General features: G+C 45.4%; 1 protein-coding gene across 2 annotated transcripts in view; it reads right to left on the bottom strand.

The window, feature by feature from the left end:
• CREBBP (CREB binding lysine acetyltransferase) overlaps nt 1-20815 on the bottom strand; it is a 1382831-nt gene that overhangs the window by 788773 nt on the left and 573243 nt on the right. For both annotated transcript variants that reach the window (XM_085628465.1, XM_085628466.1), the window contains one exon: nt 9292-9711. In XM_085628465.1, coding sequence (XP_085484591.1) covers nt 9292-9711 — 420 coding nt within the window. The remainder of the gene's footprint in view (nt 1-9291; nt 9712-20815) is intronic.

Below are 20815 nucleotides of genomic sequence, written 5' to 3'. Positions count from 1 at the left end.
CTAGGATTAGCTTCAAGTATCTATGATTACATTTCTCAATGGAACAACAGAGAAAATGGGAAATCAACTCCTCTTTGGGAAGATGCAAGGTTAGCTGAATGATTGGCACAAAGTCTCCATTACCTTACTAGGTAGGATGGCCCTATTTAAAATGATCGTGCTCCCTAGGATGCTTTATCCACCGCGTAAATATTCCTACAAAATCCCCTTGGGCTTCCTCCGTAAGGTGCAGGACTGCTCATACACTCACCCCTTGTTAGACAATAAGCTAAGTGTGTCCTTTCCTAAGTGCATTTAGTAAGTATACCAGGCAAGACTGGATAGGAGGGCCCACCCACTATACTACTGGGGTACCCAACTCATCACAGTAAATCACAGGCTCTTTGGACCCTGCAAGCTGACTGGAGCTTCATCTGTTTGAAGGTTCGGCAACTGTAATCTTCTTATGTAGAGCCCGTGTGCCAGAGAAGCTTTTGTGAGGCATTTGGTGTGGTCAACTGTGGTAAAGATCATGGCAGTGTAAGTGTCTCTGGAACTAGAGCCTGTGGTTTCAATGCAAGCACGATCCAAGTAATGTGGATGAAATAGACACTTGCTTGGATAGTGAAAACAGACCCACAGAAGCTTATGTTTTTAGTGGTGAAACACAGCAGACAGCTTAACGCTTTTTAACTGCCAACATGAAGAACATCATGCTTTGGAGCTATAGTTGTTGTAAATAAATATGTGATGTTAAAGTGGGTAAAGCCAGAGGCTGCTCATCGTCTTTTACAAGTCTTATTTTTAGAACAAATGTTTTAAGTCTTGGATGTTTAATCGTTCTTGAACTGAACACCCAACTCTCCTTATATGAATTGGTTAGAGGTAGTTTTCTTCATTTTGCGTCATAAATGTGCCACACAAGTTGGAAAACCATCAAGTCACCTCTCATACCACTCTCTAAGGTACTCTGTCTTGCACATGGCTTCATTCATGAGAACACACTGTATAGTGGCAAGAATATTATTTGCCACTACCATTATTCCCTGTTAGGTCAACCAAGCTGTTGAGGAACAATAAATAGAGCAAACCCACACAAGTTCAAAGTTTTCGCTCGGAGGAAGTCTCTAGATTAGGCTAGGGTCAGTGGAATAAATGCCCTTCTCGGGTCTCTGTTCATATGGGCGAGCACTCAGCAGCACAAGTGAACATTATTCCCAAGTACAAGCAGCAGTAAGCGTAAAGTAATATAGTCTATTTGGCAGAAAAAGCACGACAATATACAGCACTCCACAACTTAAAACAGAGAAAGCAAGTGACACAAAACATTAGAGGAACAACTTCCATAAGAATTGTTTAGTGCCATATAAAATTATGAATTGAAATTAGCACAACTTTAGCCTTTTTGGATTAGGTGAATTTATAAAATAAAAAGGGCACTTATTTTGAAAAATAATGACTGCAGAAATTGTATTAACAATTTGCCTTTAAAAGCATATGACAACTAGATTAAGAGAAAGGGAAATAGAGAAAATAAAAAGGATTCACATTAAATAATGCATTTTAAAACCTACTCTAACAAAGCAGTACTGTCCCTGGTCATCTTAGCAAAAGCATAACACTGAAGCGAAAAGTGCAATGTGAGAGAAATGAGGCTAGTGCAAAGTAGTACATGGTGCTAATATCGGGCAGAGCCAACCACTCCCAGGACTGTTCGTTCTTATTGTGCTACTTTATTAAAGTAGGGTTGAATGTATGGTAAGTGTAAATGGTTGTAAGACAACATATAAAGGAAAACTGACAAATACATTCCTGTCACTTTCAAATACTAGGTAATAAAACCCCCCAAGGAATTGAAAGATAAAATACTGGGAGCAATCGCAGAATAAAAAAAATAAAAAATTAGATGCCTTGGTAAAACAAGAATTAATAGAACCCACTAGCATTGGCAAAGACAATAGGGCTCAGCAATGCCCAACCTATTGGCTTTGTGAATGTGTCTTAGCCATGTTGATTAGCAGCAAATCTGCTGTTTAGCATGGCTAAAAGTCTCTAGAAAAAAACTATGATGTGGCAAGCTAACAGCACGCTATAGCAATTGTTATGTGAGGAGGGGGTGCAGGTGGGTGTGGGGAAAAAAAGCAGACTTAACAAGAGTTATTGTGCAAAAAAGCGTTGTACTAATAGTGTGTCTGTCGCTATGAGCAGTCATTGTTCCCAGACTATGTATTTTGGGTGCAGCATATACTAAGGAATCATGCAAAATCAGGCGGCTAAGTCAGGCTATTTAGGTACAAGCTGCACATCTAGCACTGTAAGCGGCCATTATGCCAAGAAAAGTTATGTGTTGAGGTGTATAATAGGACAGTTAAAACAAACTACTTGTGGTACTAATGGTGGGCTAGGGGCCAAGTTGGCTAATAGAAAATAGGCATGGTATGCCCTCTTACCCGTCAAGGGTTGAATTCCGGTATTCCGATGCGTCTGATGTGCAGACAGCGTTTTGATTGAGCGCCATTTTTAAAGGTTAAGTGATCGTTAGTCCCTCTATGGTTTTGTCAGCAGTGCACAGAGATACCTTAGAGTGTTGTTTTGGAAGCCATCTTGGCATGTGGTGAACTTGTATATGTGGTAACGAACCTGAGGTGATTGTCAGCTCAGGAAGCACAGGAAATCAAATTAATGTGATATCAGGCGACCAGGATGTCTGTAGATATTATTTGAGTGCTAGATCGTGATGAGGATAAGAATACAATTAAAAATAAGTGAGAATGAAGTGAAAAAGTATTTTTTAAATTTTGGGATTACACTAACACCAGGACATTAAAAAAATCCTCACACTTTGAAGTCAGAGAAAGAAAAGTAAAACTAGGGTCCTCAGAAAAAAGCACCCAACATGATCTCCATTGCTGAATGTACAGCAAATGTGACGAGATGAGAACAAAAGTACAGGCTTAATTACAGAAACAGAGCTTGGGAGCCACTGAACACAAGCGCTCCTGCGAAATGCTTACAAGAAAAGAAAGGAATATGCTACTTACCAGTATGCATCTGTTCTTGGCATGTAGAGCTGCAGAGCCACACACTAAGGATAAGATCGCCATCTGGTGTTGGGCTCGGATGACTGCAGGTTGTTGTCTTCGGAAGAAGTCTTTGGTCACGAGATTGGTGACTCCTCCTCTGGACAACAGTGCGCATGGGCATCCACTCCATCCTCAGATTGTTTTTCGCCATGATGGGAAATGATGGAGTGTGTAAGAAGTAAAGAGAAAGGATGTCCATGTGTAGTGTCTAAGTAAGACAATGCTGGAACAGATGCAGGTCCCAGGGAGGCGGGTGGGCGTGTGTGGCTCTGAAGCTCTACATGCCAAGAGCAGATGCATACTGGTAAGTAGCATATTCCGTTCGAGGCATATGAGCTGCAGATCACACACTAAGGATAGACTATATAGCAGTGTCTCCCCTAGCGGTGGTCACCTGTATCAGTTGCAGCAGTTTGGAATAGAGTTTTTAGGACAGCTTGGCCTACTGAAGCTTGTTGTTTGGATTGCACATCAACACAGTAATGCTTAGTGAAGGTGTGTGTAGTAGACCATGTTGCTGCTTTGCTGCTTTGCAAATGTCTTCTGAGGGAATGTTCCCTAAGAATGCCATAGAGGCCCCTATTTTACGCGTGGAGTGCGCCCTAGGGGGAACGGTAAGAGTACGTTTAGCTTTTTGGTAACATATTTGGATACATTTGACTATCCATCTGGCGATACCCGATTTGGAAATAGGGTTGCCTTTGTGTGGTGGAGCGAAAGCAACAAATAGTTGCTTGGTTTTCCGAAAAGGTTTTGTTCTGTCGATGTAATAGAGCAAGGCTCTTTTAACATCTAAGGTATGAAGTGCCCTCTCGGCTACTGAGTCTGGATTAGGGAAGAAGACTGGCAGTTCCACTGACTGGTTTAGATGGAAAGGGGAAATGACTTTAGGGAGGAAATTTGGATTCGTCCTAAGAACCACTTTGTTCCGATGTAGTTGTAGGAAGGGTTCTTCGAGAGTTAAGGCTTGTATCTCACTTACTCTTCGCAGGTAAGTGATTGCGATGAGGAAAGCCACTTTCCATGTTAGGAACTGCAGTTCGCATTTGTGCATTGGTTCAAATGGGGGACCCATGAGCCTTGTAAGAACAATGTTAAGGTTCCACACCGGGGAAGGTGGTAACCTTGGAGGAATGATTCTTTTAAGACCCTCCATAAATGCTTTCATGGCTGGTACCTTGAAGAGGGACAGGTGTCTATTTTGCAAATAGGCAGCTAATGCCGCTAGATGTAGACGTATAGAGGAATACGCCAAATTGCATCTTTGTAAGTGTAATAAATAGCAAATGATGTTTTGGATGGAAGCATCCAGTGGTTGTATGTCACTGTTAGCGCAGTAAATGGCAAATCGTTTCCATTTTGCAGCATAGCATGCCCTAGTAGTAGGTCTCCTGGCCTCTTTAATGATATTCATACAGTCTGGAGGAAGGTTGAGGTACCCGCACTCTAAGACTTCAGGAGCCAGATTGCCAAGTTCAGTGTTTGAGGATCTGGGTGTCTGATTTCTCCATGGTTCTGGGTTAAGAGATCCGGGGAGAGATGCAGTTTTTGATGTGGAACTAGTGATAGTTCCAAAAGTGTGGTGAACCAGGGTTGACGTGCCCAAGTGGGAGCCACTAGGATGAGTGTCAGCAACTGTTTCAGTTTGCGTACCACAAATGGAATGAGCGGGAGAGGCGGAAAAGCGTACGCAAATCTGCCTGACCAGTTCATCCATATTGCATTGCCCTGTGACCGTGGGTGTGGGAACCTGGCGGCGAAGGTTGGGCATTTTGCGTTTTCTGGTGTGGCGAACAGGTCTATGTCTGGTTGTCCCCACTTTTGGAAGAATGGGAGTAAGACTTTGGGGTGTAGTTCCCATTCGTGTATCTGCTGTGTGTGGCGACTTAAGAGGTCTGCCACCTGGTTCTGAACCCCTGGGAGGTGTTCTGCTAGCAGGTAGATGTTCCGGGAAATTGCCCATCTCCAAATTTGTTGCGCCAGTTGGGACAGTTGCAGAGAATGTGTCCCTCCTTGTTTCTGTATGTAATACATTGTGGTCATGTTGTCCGTGCGGATGAGGACAGTTTTGTTCTGGAGATGCAGTGCTAGGAACACCGCTAGAAGTTCTAGGTGATTGATGTGGAACTGTTTTTGTTGAACCGTCCCTGAGTGGTGTGTTGAAGGAGGTGGGCTCCCCACCCTGGGAGAGATGCGTCGGTGGTCAGCACAACTTGTGGAAGGGGCTCCAAGAACGGCCGCCCTTTGGACAGGTTGATGGTGTTCCACCACTTCAGTGAGCGAAGTGAGCGGCTGTCCACCAACACCAGATCGGTAAGTTGTCCGTGGGCCTGATTCCACTGTTGTGCTAGACATTCCTGTAAGGGACGCATTTGAAGGCGTGCGTAGGGTACTATGGAGATACATGACGCCATCATGCCTAAGAGTTGAATGAACACTCTTGCGGGAAGAGAGTGTCGTGTTTGAAATGTTTCTATCAGACTAATTATGTTGGCTATCCTGGCTATGCTGGGATAAGCTACGGCTTTGGCTGTGTCTATGGTGGCTCCCAGGTATTGTTGTATTTGGGAGGGTTGTAGGTGAGACTTGGGATAGTTGATGGTAAATCCCAGGTTGTGTAGGGTGTGAATAGTGCGGTGAGTGTGGAGAACGCATTTGTCTAGAGTGTTGGCCTTTATGAGCCAATCGTCCAGATAGGGGAAGACATGGATTTCTTGTCTCCTGAGGTACGCTGCCACAACTGCTAAGCATTTGGTGAACACCCTGGGTGCAGTTGTTACTCCGAATGGGAGAACTGTGAACTGATAGTGTTGACCGTCTACCACGAATCGTAGATACTTCCTGTGAGCGGGATGCATAGGGATGTGGAAATATGCGTCCTTGAGGTCTAATGTGGCAAGGAAGTCTCCTTGTTGGAGTAACGGAAGGACCTGTTGGAGAGTGATAATGTGGAAATGATCTGATTGTATGTACTGGTTCAGAAGTCTGAGGTCCAGTATGGGTCTCAAGGTTTTGTCCTTTTTGGGAATGAGGAAGTATAGAGAATATACTCCTGTGCCCTGATGTTGTAGTGGAACAGGTTCTATTGCGTTTTTCTGAAGCAAAGACTGTATTTCCTGTTTGAGGAGCATGAGGTGGTGAGGCGCCATGGGACGGTGTCTGGGTGGTATGTTTGGGGGTGGGTTTATGAGTTCGAGGCAGTAGCCAGATTGGATAATTTGTCTTACCCACCTGTCTGTAGTGATGGTATTCCAGACAGGTAGGAACTGTTGAAGTCTGCCCCCGACTGGAGTGGAATGGTCTGGGGGGAGTTGTGGCAAGTCACTGTTTGGTGGCTGTAGAGGAACGGGTGTTGTTGTTGTTGCCCCGTCCTCGGCCTTTATTATTGTTTCCCCGATACCCTCCTCTAAAATATCCTTTGTTAGGGGATGTTTGACCTGTAGATTTGAATGTGGAAGAGTTGTCCGTTCCCACATTTTTGGAAGCTCCTCTATAAAAGGAGCGCCGAAAGGAGCCTCGGGTTTGAGTGGACTGCAATGCTCCCATAGATTTTGCAGTTTCATTATCTTTTTTCATCTTTTCTAGGGCAGTGTCCACTGCCGGTCCGAATAGTTGCTCCTGATTAAAGGGTTGAGCAAGAATGGAGGTTTGTACTTCCGGCTTGAAGCCGGAGATGCGGAGCCATGCGTGGCGTCTAAGCAAAATGCTTGTGTTAACTGCCCTAGAGGCGGTGTCCGCTGCGTCTAATGCATATTTAATGGAGGCATTAGATATTAGTTTGCCTTCTTGTATGAGGTCAGTGGCCTGTGTTTTAAAAGGTTTAGGCAGGTGTTGCAAGAGATCCTCCAGTTGATCATAATGGGCTCTATCATAACGAGCCAATAGGGCTTGTGTATTTGCGATACGCCAGTGGTTAGCCGCTTGAGCGGCAACCCGTTTGCCGGAGGCCTCCAGGAGTTTAGAATCCTTGTCTGGGGGCGGCGTATCTCCGGTTGTTTGGGAGTTGGCCCCTTTTCTGGCATTAGAGACGACTAGTGAGTCTAGGGGGAGTTGCGCCTTAATGTACGCAGGATCTTGTGGCGCTGGTCTGTATTTCTTCTCTATTCGGGGGTTGAGAACCCTGGCCCTGACAGGGTCTTTAAAGACCTCAGTGGCATGCTTTATCACTCCCTTGATCATGGGTAGAATGTGGACTGTTTTCTGGGACTTCTCAAAGGTGTCGAGTAGAAAATCCACCTCAGGAGTGTCGGTGTGCATGGTGACACCATGAAATGACACTGCCCTATTAATAAGCTGACCGAACCCTAAATGGTCATCAGGAGGGGAGGGTTTTGAGGGGTATGGAGCGGGGTCAGGCACGTCAGGGATAGGGCAAGTTCAGTCATCTACTGGTGCTGTGTCCGGGAGTGTAAAGGGATCAGTAGGATCAGTGAAGAAATCTGGGTCGCCCCCCGCCCCCAAAATCATCATCATCCTGTGGAGGTGGTGTATGAGAAGGAGATGGTAGAGGTGCAGGCGGTGGTGTTGGGGGGATGGAATAGGGGGTAATGTAGGAGAGGAAGGACGTAAGGGTGAAGTTGCACAGTCCTTCTTTGGAGGTGCTGGAGGAGGTGAGTCCAGCTTCCTTTTCTTGTAGGGCACCGCTGTGACATGTCCAGTTTTTGGATTTTTGTAAATCCGTTGTTGCTTAGGATCAGGTCGAAAGAGTTCCTCACTGTCCGAAGGCGGCTGTGGCGCCGACTTTTTTGTGTCTTTCTGGACGTGTTTGGGCACCGAAGATGTTTTGGGTGCCGAAGAACTTTTCGGTTCTGGTGGTTTTTTCGGTGCCGACGAGCCTTTCGGTGCCGACGAGCCTTTCGGTGCCGACGAGCCTTTTGGAGTCAGTGGAGATTTCGGCGCCGACGAACGTTTCGGTGCCGGTGGAGATGTCGGGACCGAGTGACGTTTCGGGTCCGATGTATTTTTCGGTTCCGAAGCCTGCTTTGGTGCCGAAGGCACAATGACGTGAGGTTTGCTCGAGCCCGAGCCACCCGCAGGCTTACTTTTCTTCGGAGACGGACCCGAGGGCGGGGCTTCAGAAGATTTTTTCGGGTCGCGATTGTGCCCAGTTGGCAGAGTCTTGACCAATGTCTTTTTGGGTGGTATTGGGGTAGGGGGGCTGGTACTCACAGGCTGCCCCGGATCTGAATCGTCGGCCTCGGACACGATTTGGAGATCTTCGGAGTCATCGTCAGGGACGTCCTGTGCAAAGATGTCTTCTGGTTCCGGAACCGGCTTGGCCATGATATGGCGTTGAGCTCTCCGGTCCCGGATGGTTTTCTTCGAACGGAATGCGGCGCAGGCTGGACAGCTGGATTCGTTGTGGTCTGGTGAAAGGCACAAATTACAGACCTCGTGGTGATCGCTATGAGGGAACTTTGCTCCACATTGGGGGCATTTTTTAAAAGGTGTCCTTTCCATCAGCCGCGTCCGGAGTCGGTCCGATATCGAGTTTGACGTCGAGTATTCAAGTTTTGAGAGTTGTAGTGATTGTAATAGGTTTTCAGCAGGAGCCGAAAAAAGTTCATCCGAATCCAATGGCAGAAAAAAACCATCTGAGGATGGAGTGGATGCCCATGCGCACTGTTGTCCAGAGGAGGAGTCACCAATCTCGTGACCAAAGACTTCTTCCGAAGACAACAACAACCTGCAATCATCCGAGCCCAACACCAGATGGCGATCTTATCCTTAGTGTGTGATCTGCAGCTCATATGCCTCGAACAAGAAGTTCCTAAAACAGTCCCTAAAAAGGGAGCAGTGGATGGATAGTAGTACTTGATCCATGCTATCGGGGATGGCTAAACACAGGAAGAGGTATAATGCATGCATTCCATGGACAAATGGGGAGAAAGAATAATAGCGAGACTATGGAGCCAGCAAATGGGAAGCTTAGAGGCGGGCTGTAGCCTACAAAATATATACATGTCTTTAAGAGACCAAACAGGTGCTCTCTAGCAGAGACCTAAACAAAAGTAAGAAAGCTGCCAATGCTTCCAATAACAATGGTTGTGTGATGGGAGGCCTTTTGCGACAGTGGTCGAGCATCATCAAAAGCCCTTAAGGTATACAGACTCTTCTACGCTAGAAAGTACTAAAATGACACAGCTATTGAAAATCCAATTTTAGAGACAAATATACATAATTAGAACAATTATTTAGTCCTTGAACATGTTGGAAAGATGTTACTCACTGGAGTTCCAGGAGGCTGAGTCTGCACAGAAGGTGGTTGTTGCTGCTGAACTGATTGAGGAGTTGAGACAGATTGAACTTGTACTGGGGTGTGTGGCTGTGGAGTAACTTGAGCTGCTGTTTGCACTGTGGGAGTGCTTGGAGTCTGGGTGGAGGTGGGTACAGATCCTGGAGTTGGTGTTGGCGTCAGTGCGGATGAGTTTATTGGGGTGGAGGGCTGAGTGGGAGCTGCTGGCTGTGCTGGTGTCATCCCTGACGATGACTGGTGTTGGATAGGCTGCATACCAGAAGCAGTGGCAACAGGAGGAGGAGTTTGATGAAGAGGTGACTGGGAAAGTGCAGGTCGTGGCACTTGACCACTCTGTGGGCCCATCACATTCATGGAGTTGCTGATTGGAAGAGCACCACTAGAAACTTGACTCTGTAGTAACAAAAACAAAACAAAAAAAGCCTGTCAGGAAAAAATCTTTGTATCACGGTTATTCTTCAAAATTAAGTTATTCAGTCATGTGTGCATATTCCCACATGTGTTTTAAATGAGGTTTAATTCCCAATCCCTTTTCAATTCTAATAAAATAATGAGTGAACGACTGAAAACAAATGCAGAAACATATTGCATGCTACATCAACATCTGCAGTAACTCCCTATGTAAAAGCATACAACTCTGGCTATAATAAGGTTATCTGAACTTTGCTCATATCGAGGCTTTTTCAGTGGGTGCCTAAAAACCTGACACGATGAGCAGTCCAACCAGCTGTGAAGCTGTAATCTCATTAAAAGCACAAATTTCCAGAACCCCAAACTGCTTTGTGAAGATTAATAAGAAGTGCCCTCTTGTTTATGAGAAACGTACCCAACATCTAAAGACCATAGTCCAACTAACGTCCTTGATCATGTTACAATCTTAAAAGCATTGCATCACTTCATTTCAATAGTAAAAACACCTACATTCTTCTTTAAGTCAAACCAGCACACATATTTACTATTTACTGGATCAGGGATTGACCCATTGCTCATCAATCTATTTATTATATAAAATAAAACTCTACTGAATGGATTTACAGAAAACTAAGAAAAGGTACTGTGTTGGCACATGCACTACCGTCACATTAAATTTGGTAAACTACTGTCCACTGGTTTCAGCTGCAGTAAGAAACTAATTGCTATGGGCATTTGTAAGGGAAATTAATCTTATGGGATTCTCCAAGACCTTTCTCCTACTGGCTAAAATGCTTGAGTCTTTATTGGATTGAAACTTCAAGCATACTATTTCGGAAAATTGACTTCAAATTCGTCAACTATGATCAAAGTTACTGCCAGTCAGTGAAGCATTTTCTGCTCACCATAAATAATGAGGCACTTTGAACAAATCTGAATCTCCGCTGTCATACAAAATAAATATGGGGAAGCTGTATTCACTACTCCAAAAGCGGTTTACCTTAATAACGTATGTAATTGTATTTATATAACGCTTACTACTACCCCTGACGAGACATTAAAGGTCTTTTTGGTGAGTAGAAAGCTACTCCGGAACACAAAAAGAATTTGTGGTAAATTAGTATAGGGAAATATGTGTTAATTTGAGCGGTAAATCTAGAGATGAGGTAGTTCACGCACACCAAAGTAATAAATTAAATAGACTTTTGATTGCTAAGCTTGTTCATGCGTGGAACAGGGTATCGCTTTCTGATCAAAAGCGTAACTTAAAAGATAAGTAAAGGCGCCACACCAGGGGTGACATCCCCTGAATGCACTGCAAAATTTGCAATGAGGAGTATTCCAGTATTGTTCCGAATTCAAAAGTAATTGAAATGCTGATCGGTTCCCAATTTAAATGTATTGGATCATCAATATTTCAATTCTCAGATCAAACATGAAATCAGTGGCATTTGCAAAGCGGATTTGGAGAAGGCATTTCTGCACGGTAACTAAGTACATTTATAGGGCAGCTATTAAAAAAATATCATAACACCATCTACCAGGCACGAGCGGCTTTCTTTTCTAAGCAAATCCGCGAAAGCGCTAATCCCGCTAAGAGCATGTTCTCTATACTTGCTAGTCTGCAATCTCAACAAAATGGCGTCGGGTCCACCATCACATCTAATCAGCAGTGTGAGGAGCTGGCCACCTTCTTTGTGAAAAAGGTGGACGATATCTACACCTCCTTCCCAACCATACAAAGCAATCCATCGGTGGCATTTTGCTGTCAGCAGCGAAATACTCTCCACCGATTTCAGTGGATCAGCTGCAATTGCTGTGTAGCAGGATTAAGTCGGGTTCTCCTGTTAAACCTGACCAATTCAAGAAGGTATTTCCAACCATCCTACCCTCTCTGATTCAGGTGATTAATAAATCTGTTAGTACTGCTACGGTGCCCAGGGTCTGGAAACAGGCTAAAGAAATTCCGCTGCTTAAAAAGCCTGCTCTTGATCCAACTAAAGCAGAAAGCTAATCGGCCCATTTCTCTGCACCCTTGGGCAGCTAAGCTCACAGAGGCATACGTGAATTCTCTCCTGTCGGACTCCCTTACTCTCAACAACATACTGGACCCCTCGCAAAATGGCTTCAGGCCAGGTCACAGCACAGTCGGCTCCCCTGGCTGTGACAGAACATCTCTGGTCTGCCATGGATGCCGGGCAAACGTCGGCGCTGATCTTGTTGGAATTAACCGGCGCGTTGAGACGCCTGGCGGAAGTAGGTATTACTGGTCAGGCATTGGAGTGGCTTGCCTCATTCCTTTACGAGAGGTCATTCTCAGTTTCACCCCCCCCCCCCCGTTTGCGTCCAGTGAAGACTGTATCAAACAAGGGGTGCCACAGGGTTCCTCCCTTAGCCCCCTGTTGTTCAACATTTATGTTCAACCTTTGGCTGTTGTAGCCTTGAGTAGGGGCCTGACCATGGTCTCTTATGCTGATGACACTAAGTTAGTGGTGCACTCTCCAATAACACCGAGCAAGACGCCCTTAAGTTTCAGGGCGATCTTGCAGCAGTGGTCGAGTGGATGACTGCTAACTGCCTCCAACTGAATTCCAACAAGTCGGATGTATTGGTGGTAGGCAGAGACCATGGTCTGTGGAGTGAACACTGGTGGCCAGCAAGTCTGGGCACGCCCCCTCCCCCAAGCAGGTGGTTAAGAACTTAGGGGTTTGGTTGGACTCATCTCTAAACTATCGAGCCCATACCAAAAATACAGCAGGGATTTGCTTTGGACTTCTACGGGGCTCAGGCCTTTGATGGGCTTCTTTGATGCCTAAAACATCAAGTCATCATTAAAGCCATGGTCTTGTCTAGACTGGACTATGCCTGTTCCCTCTATTTGGAGGCCAATAAAGCAGAGGTTCAGAGGCTGCAAAGGATACAAAACACTGCAGCCAGAACACTTCTAGGCTTGCGCAAGTCCTGCTCTGTGTCCAGTGCCCTCCGCCGCCTCCATTGGCTTCCGGTGGCTAGGCGCATAGAATTTAAGGTCCTATGTGTATCCTTTAAGGTTTTGAAATCTGCCACCCAGCCTATTCTGGCCAATCTTCTCTCTCCGCATGTTCTATCACGCCCCCTTCAGTCAGAGAGCCAGCATTTGGTGGCGGTCCCTCGGATTCGAACAGTCCGGGCTGGTGGACGCTCTTTTTGTTATAGAGCTGCCACGCTTTGGAATGCACTTCCTGTGCAGATTCGGGGTCTTGATAACTACCTGGATTTCATGAAGGCCATTAAGACGCTTCTTTTCCCCACTAACTAGCTGGTGGCGCTCTGCGATCTGTCAGTCTTTCTTACAGCGCCGGGACGCCCTTTTGCTGTTGCGCTATATAAGACAATCTAACATAACATAACATTTCATGTAAATGTAATTAGTAGGATGAATGCATCAATGAATCGAATGCAAATCTTGTTGCTTGTGCAGTTCCAATGCAATTCAGACTAAGAAAGCCCTTCATCAGGAGAAATTCAATCTGAAAGGTAAAGTGGAGTGAAAACGGGCTGGGAAATAGGAAAAATGAAACCATCACCCATCGGTCTCTTGCTAAATTCCATGGAACCTGAGTGCTCAAGTGAGTAGAAATTACTCTGGAGAGTAATAAACAAATCAAAGTACATCACCAACTCTGTGACGTGAAACCGAACTGTAAGGTGTGAAAGGTAAAACCATTCCCAATCTGCCTGTAACAGACTTGGAATGCTCAAGTGAAGGAAAATGCTACTTACCCAGTATACATTTGATATTGGCATGTAGAGCTGTAGAATCTCATGCTTGTGCATATATATCGCCATCTAGTGTTGGGTCCGGATGTTTGCACTTTTTTTCTTCGAAGAAGTCTTTGTAGTCACGAGGTAGGTGACTCCTCCTTTCGGTGATAGTGCGCATGGTCATCGACTCCATCTTCAGATTATTTTCCCGCAGAGGGTGAGAGAATGGAGTAGCAGTAAAGAATAGAGATGACCATGTGTGTGTATGTATGAAATGTAACAGAAGAACTACAGCAGTTACAGGTACCCGGGGAGGTGGGTGGGCGCACAAGATTCTACAGCTCTACATGCAAAGAACAGATGCATACTAGGTAAGTAGCATTTTTAGTTCGAGGCATGTGAGCTGTAGATCACATGCTTGTGCATAGACTATACAGCAGTGTCCCCCAAGCGGTGGCTATCCTATAACTGATGGAGTCGTCTGAAACAGCGTTCTAAGTACTGATTGGCCCACATTAGCTCGTTGTCTTGCCAACACATCTACACAATAGTGATTGGTGAATGTGTGTGGTGTAGACCATGTTGCAGCTTTACAGATATCAGTAATAGGGATATTCTCTAAGAAACCCATAGTAGCCCCCAACTTGCGAGTGGAATGTGCTCTAGGGGTACTGTGAGTCCTTTTGGCTTTTTCATAACAAATCTGAATGCATTTAACAATCCACCTAGCCATACCTGATTTGGAGATAGGATTGCCCTTGTGAGGTGCTGCAAAAGCGACTAAGAGTTGTTTGGTTTTACGAAATGATTTTGTTCTTTCAGTGTAATACAAAAGAGCTCTTCTGACATCTAAGGTATGTAGAGCTCGTTCTGCAACAGTCAGGTTGAGGGAAAACACGGGTAATTCAACCGACTGATTGATGTGAAATGCAGATACAACCTTAGGTAGGAATTTGGGGTTGGTACGAAGAACTACTTTATCTTTGTGTAACTGGAAAAAAGGTTCTTCTATGGTTAATGCCTGTAGTTCACCCACTCTCCTCAATGAAGTGATTGGAATGAGTAAGGAAAATGCTACTTACCAGTATGCATCTGTTCTTGGCATGTAAAGCTGTAGATCCGCATACTGTTGCATAGATCGCCATCTGATGTTGGGCTCGGATGTTTGCACTTTGTTATTGTAGCAGTCTTAGTATTCACGAGATAAGAGACTCCTCCTTTAATTAGTAGTGCGCATGGGCATCGACTCCATCTCCAGATTGTTTTCGCCATGAAGGGCGATAGAGTTAGTTAAAAATAGAAAAGATGTCCATGTGTAATGTAGCTAAGTAAGATAGTACTGCAACACATATAGGTGTCCGGGGAGGCGGGTGGGCGTATGCGGATCTACAGCTCTACATGCCAAGAACAGTTGCATACTGGTAAGTAGCATTTTCCGTTCGAGGCATATGAGCTGTAGATCGCATACTGTTGCATAGACTATACAGCAGTTACCCCATTAGTGGTGGCTACCGGTATGTGTTGCAGTAGTTTAAAAAGTGTTCTTAGTACAGCCTGGCCCACACTAGCTTGTTGTTTTTCTTACACATCTACACAGTAATGTTTTGTGAAAGTGTGCGGTGTAGACCATGTTGCAGCTTTGCAAATGTCATCCATGGGGATGTTTCCTAAGAATGTCATGGATGCCCCTATTTTGCTTGTGGAATGCCCTCTAGGGGGAATGGATAACGTACGTTTTGCTTTTTGGTAGCATATTTGAATGCATTTAACAATCCACCTGGCAATTCCAGCTTTCATTTAGGATTGCCCTTATGTGGTGGTGAGAAAGCTACGAAAAGTTGATTAGTTTTGCTGAAACTTTTTGTCCTTTCAATGTAGCAAAGAATAGCTCTTTTGACGTCAAGCGTATGAAGAGCCCGTTCAGCTACTGAGTCCGGTTGAGGGAAAACTACTGGGACCTCAACAGACTGCTTAAGGTGGAAAGCTGAAACTACTTTAGGTAAGAATTTAAGATTTGTCCTAAGAACTACTTTGTTGTGATGTATTTGCAAAAATGGTTCTTGTATGGTTAATGCCTGGAGTTCGCTTACTCTTCTGAGAGATGTGATGGCCACAAGGAAAGCCAGTTTCCATGTGAGGAATTGCAATTCGCATTTATGTAAAGGTTCAAATGGGTGACACATGAGCCTAGTAAGGACAACGTTTGGATTCCATACTGGAGAGGGTGGAATTCTGGGAGGAATTATCCTTTTAAGGACTTCCATGAACGCTATGATGGGAGGTACCCTAAACAATGATAAGTGTTGTCTGTGTTGTATGTAAGCTGCTATAGCAGTAAGATGTAATCGTATAGATGTGTATACCAAATTAAATCTTTGTAGATAACAGATAATGTTTTGAGTTGAAGCATCTAGTCGATTGATTGCGTTGTTATTGCAATAAATAACCAATCTTTTCCATTTAGCTGCATAGCATGCCCTAGTGGTAGGACGTCTAGCTTCTTTACTGACATTCAAACAGTATGGCGGGAGATTGAGGTAACCAAACTGTAAGACTTCAGGAGCCAGATCGCTAGGTTCAGTTGAGCTGGTTCTGGATGTCTTCTCTCTCCATGCTTGTGTGTGGGAAGCTTTGGGTAAAGGTGCAGCTATTGGTGCGGAACTACTGAGAGTTCTAGCAGTATTGTGAACCATGGTTGTCGGGCCCATGTTGGAGCAACTAGGATCATTGTGAGAAACTGTTGCTTGAGTTTGCGCACCAATAACGGAATGAGAGGGAGAGGCGGAAAAGCGTATGCAAATCTGCCTGACCAGTTCATCCATATCGCATTGCCTATGGACAATGGGTGTGGATACCTGGAGGCAAAGTTTGGGCATTTTGTGTTTGAATGTGTGGCGAACAGATCTATGTCTGAGTGGCCCCACATTTGAAACAACGGAAAGAGAACTGGCGGATGAAGTTCCCATTCGTGAATCTGCTGCTGTTGACGACTGAGCAGATCCGCAATTTGATTGTGTATCCCAGGTAGGTGCTCTGATAAGAGGTATATCTTTTGAGGAATGGCCCATCTCCAAATGCTCTGTGCTAGGCGTGAAAGCTGCAGAGTGTGTGTCCCCTCCATTTTTGTATATAGTACATTGCTGTCATGTGGTCTGTGCAGACGAGGACAGTTTTTTCTAGGAGATGTTTCTGAAAAGACTTTAGGGCCAGTAACTCCAGGTGATTGATGTGGAGGAGTTTTTGTTGAGGGGTCCACATACCATGAATGGTGTGGTTCAAGAGATGAGCTCCCCAGCTGGTGAGTGATGTGTCTGTTAGTACTATTTGTGGAACATGGTCTAAGAACGGCTGTCCTTTGGAAAGGTTTTGGGTGTTCCACCATTGCAGTAAGTGATAAGTGCAGCTGTCCACCAACACCAGATCTGTAAGACGACCTTGAGCTTGGTTCCACTGTTGTGCTAGGCATTCTTGTAACGGACGCATTTGGAGTCTTGCGTAAGGGACGATTAAGATGCAAGAGGCCATCATCCCTATCAACTGCATAAACACTAGAGCTGGTAGGGAGTGTTGCGGTTGAAATTTTGTTATGATGGCTTGCACACTGGCTGTCCTGGCTGGATTGGGGTATGCTAGGGCTTTGGAAGTATCTATTGTTGCACCTAGATACTGTTGGGTGTGGGACGGTTGGAGACTTGACTTGGTGAGGTTTATTGGGAATCTTAAGTTGTGCAGCAGCTGGATTGTGCTGTGTGTTTGTTGTACACAATTGCTGTGTGACTTGGCTTTTATGAGCCAATCGTCTAGGTAAGGAAACACATGAATGTGTTGTCTTCTTAAGTGGGCTACCACTGCGAGACATTTTGTGAAGACTGGGTGCTGTTGTGACCCCGAATGGAAGGGATTTGAATTGGTAATGTTGTCCGTCCACAATGAACCGTTGGCATCTCCTGTGAGCAGGGTGAATAGGAATGTGGAAGTAGGCGTCCTTGAGATCTAGCATGGCAAGGAAATCGCCTTGTTGGAGCAGTGGAAGGACCTGTTTTAGCGTGACCATGTGGAAGTGGTCGGACTGTATGCACAGGTTTAACGGTCTGAGGTCTAATATTGGCCTGAGAGAACCGTCCTTTTTGGGAATGAGGAAGTAAAGGGAGTAAACCCCTGTACCTTGCTGTGCAGGGGAACCGGTCCTATTGCATGATTTTGCAAGAGAGAGGACCTCCTGCTTGAGAAGCGTTAGATGTTCTGTGGACATTGGACATTGTTTGGGAGGTATGGGGGAAGAAATAAGTTCCAGGCAGTAAACATACTGGATAATTTGTCTTACCCACTTGTCTGTGGTGATGGAATTCCAGACAGGTAGGAACTGTGATAGTCTTCCCCCGACCGGAGTAGAGTGGTTTGGGGGGAGTGGAGGGAAGTCACTGTTTTGTGGTGGGGGAGTTGCGGGTATTAGATTCACGCCCTCTCTCTCCGTTATTATTGCCTCTGTAAGTCCCTCTAAAATATCCTCTGTTAGGGGACGTTTGGGTGGGGCTTTTATAAGTGGAAGAGGTGGTTTCTGTACCAGTGGTCTTGGAGGCGCCCATATAAGAGGAGTGACGAAAAGAACCTCTACTAGTTGTTGCCTGTAAAGCCCCCATACACTTGGCTGTTTCGGGTGTCCTTTCTCATCTTTTCTAAAGATGTGTCCACAGTGGGTCCAAACAGGTGTTCCTGATCTAAGGGTTGATTGAGGATGGTAGACTGCACCTCTTGCTTAAAACCAGATATGTGCAGCCATGCATGTCGACGTAATAACACGCTTGTATTAATTGCGAGGAATGCTGTATCTGCAGCTTCCAGGGCACATTTTATTGAGGTGTTAGTGATTAATTTTCCCTCTTGTATGAGATCATTTGATTTGGTCTTGTACTGATCTGGAAGATGGTGCATCAGTTTTTCAAGCTCATCATAGTGAGCCCTGTCGTACCTCGTAAGAAAAGCTTGTGAGTTAGCAATGCGCCGGAAGTTTGCTGCTTGGGACACAACCCTTTTACCTGATGCATCTAGGAGCTTTGATTCTATGTCTGGCGGAGGGGCATCACCTGTGGTTTGGGCATTTGCCCTTTTGCGGGCATTTGCCACTACTAAGGAGTCCAGAGGGAGTTGACCTTTAAAATAAGCTGGATCGCTTGGAGCTGGATTGTATTTTTTATGAATTCTAGGATTAAGCACCCTAGCCCGGACGGGTTCTTTAAAAACCTCAGGGGCATGTTTAATCATCCCTTTGAGCACAGGGAGAGTATTTACAGGGAGAGTATTTGTGGGGTTTTTTGTGGCTCTTCTAAAGGGTCTGAATGGAGTTGAACCCCGTGGTATTGGCAGCTCTATTTATTAGTTGTGCAACCCCTGCATTATCATCTGGGGGGGATGGTCTGGAGAGATAAATCTGGCTCAGGAACATCTGGGACATTGTAATCATCCCAAGAGTCATGAGGTGGGGTACTGTGTGTGTCATCATCAGTATCTTTGTGATGTGGGTCTATTCCCTCATCCTCACCCCCTATATCTTCCTCATCCTCTTGTGGTGCAGGTGAAAGAGGAGGCACTGGAGAGTGTGCTGGAGAGGGTATAATGTTTTCTGGTTGTGGAGGTGGAGAGAGAGGCCTCATAGGTGAGGTTGATGAGTCTTTTCTTGGAGGGTATCTCAGGTGTTTGAGGTGTCCAATTTTCTCTTCTTAGGTGATATGGAAGTGACTTGGCCAGTAATGGGGTCAAGATGGAATATTTTTGCTTAGGATCCGGTGAATCTGGATGAAAAAGTTCTTTGGATCCGCTGTCTTTTTTCGGTGCCGAGGACTTCACCTCTGAGTGGTGTTTTGGCCTGTCTTCCTTAGCTTTAGAAGGGTTTTTTGTCTCCTTTTGATTAGGTGGAGTTTTCGACTCCGAAGATTTTGATGGTTTTTTCGGTTCAGAGGGCTTAGATTGAATCAGCTTCGGTGCCTTAGAGTCTGTTACTTTTGGTTTCGGTGCCGAAGATTCTGGGGTCAACGGTACCTTGGTTTTATGTTTCGATGCCGAAGATGGTTTTTCGGCACCATGGTGTGGCTGGCTCAATCCCAAGCTGCCTGAAGGCCTTGTGGGCTTCGGAGCCGGGGCTTCTAAAGTCTTGTCTCAATGTCGACCCAGACCCGAAAGTGAAGGTGTTACCGGAGTATTTTTGTGTTTTTGGGGTTGTGGCGTCGACGTCAGTATTCACGGCTCTATTTACCTGGGGGAATCGTCTGGTCTTCTGAGTCCGAATCGTCTGCTTCAGAGATGCTGGCCTGTTTATCTCCTGTATCTGGTTCCGATCTTCGGTGCCTGCCTCGAAGATGTCTTCCGGCGCCGAACTTTAGATCTGGACATTTCGTGACGTCGAACCTGACGATCACGTATGCTCTTCTTAGACCTGAACGAGTCACAGGCCTGGCAGTTTCGACTCTCGTGTTCTGGCGAGGGAAAAAGGTTGTAGACCTTGTGGAGATCTGTGTGTGGGAATTTAGCCCCACACTTGCATTTTTTAAATGGAGTCCTTTCCATATGCTGGTTGATTGTGCCGATCGGCCCAACGGCCCACATCGACGACCGGACTCGAAAGGTTCTTTGGAACTGGATACGCTTCGAGAGAGATCGCTATCGAAACGATGCTGTCGATCGATGAGTTTTGCACGTCGAAGAACAATCGAAACGATGTCGACCCGGAGCACAGCAAATTACATCCGAACCCAATGGCGGAGAAAAACAATCTGGAGATGGAGTCGATGCCCATGCGTACTACTAACCAAAGGAGGAGACACCTATCTCGTGACTACAAAGACTTCTACAATAACAAAGTGCAAACATCCGAGCCCAACACCAAATGGCGATCTATGCAACAGTATGTGATCTACAGCTCATATGCCTTGAACAGCTGTTTTCCAAGTGAGGGACTGTACTTCACACCTGTGCATGGGTTCAAATGGTGGCCATATTAACCTTGTGAGGACTATGTTAAGATTCCATACTGGGGCAGGTGGAAGTCTTGGTGGTATAACTCTTTTTAGTCCTTCCATAAATGCTTTGATGACAGGCACACAAAATAACGATTAAGTGTTGCCTATTTTGAAGGTAGGCTACTATTGCAGCGAGATGCAGTCTGATGGATGGAAAGGTCAATGCTGACTGCTGCCAATGTGATAGGTAGCACAGTATGTTCTTTATGGAAGCATCAAGAGGGTTGATGTGATTGTTATTGCAATAGATAACAAAACACTTCCATTTGGCTGCATAGCAGGCCCTTGTGGTAGGCTTTCTGGCCTCTCTAATAATGTTCATACAGTCT

The sequence above is a fragment of the Triturus cristatus genome, chromosome 10, assembly GCF_964204655.1.
Source record: "Triturus cristatus chromosome 10, aTriCri1.1, whole genome shotgun sequence".
Lineage (NCBI taxonomy): Eukaryota > Metazoa > Chordata > Amphibia > Caudata > Salamandridae > Triturus > Triturus cristatus.
Note: the sequence above shows the minus strand (reverse complement) of the source record. Positions and strands in the feature narration are given on the sequence as shown.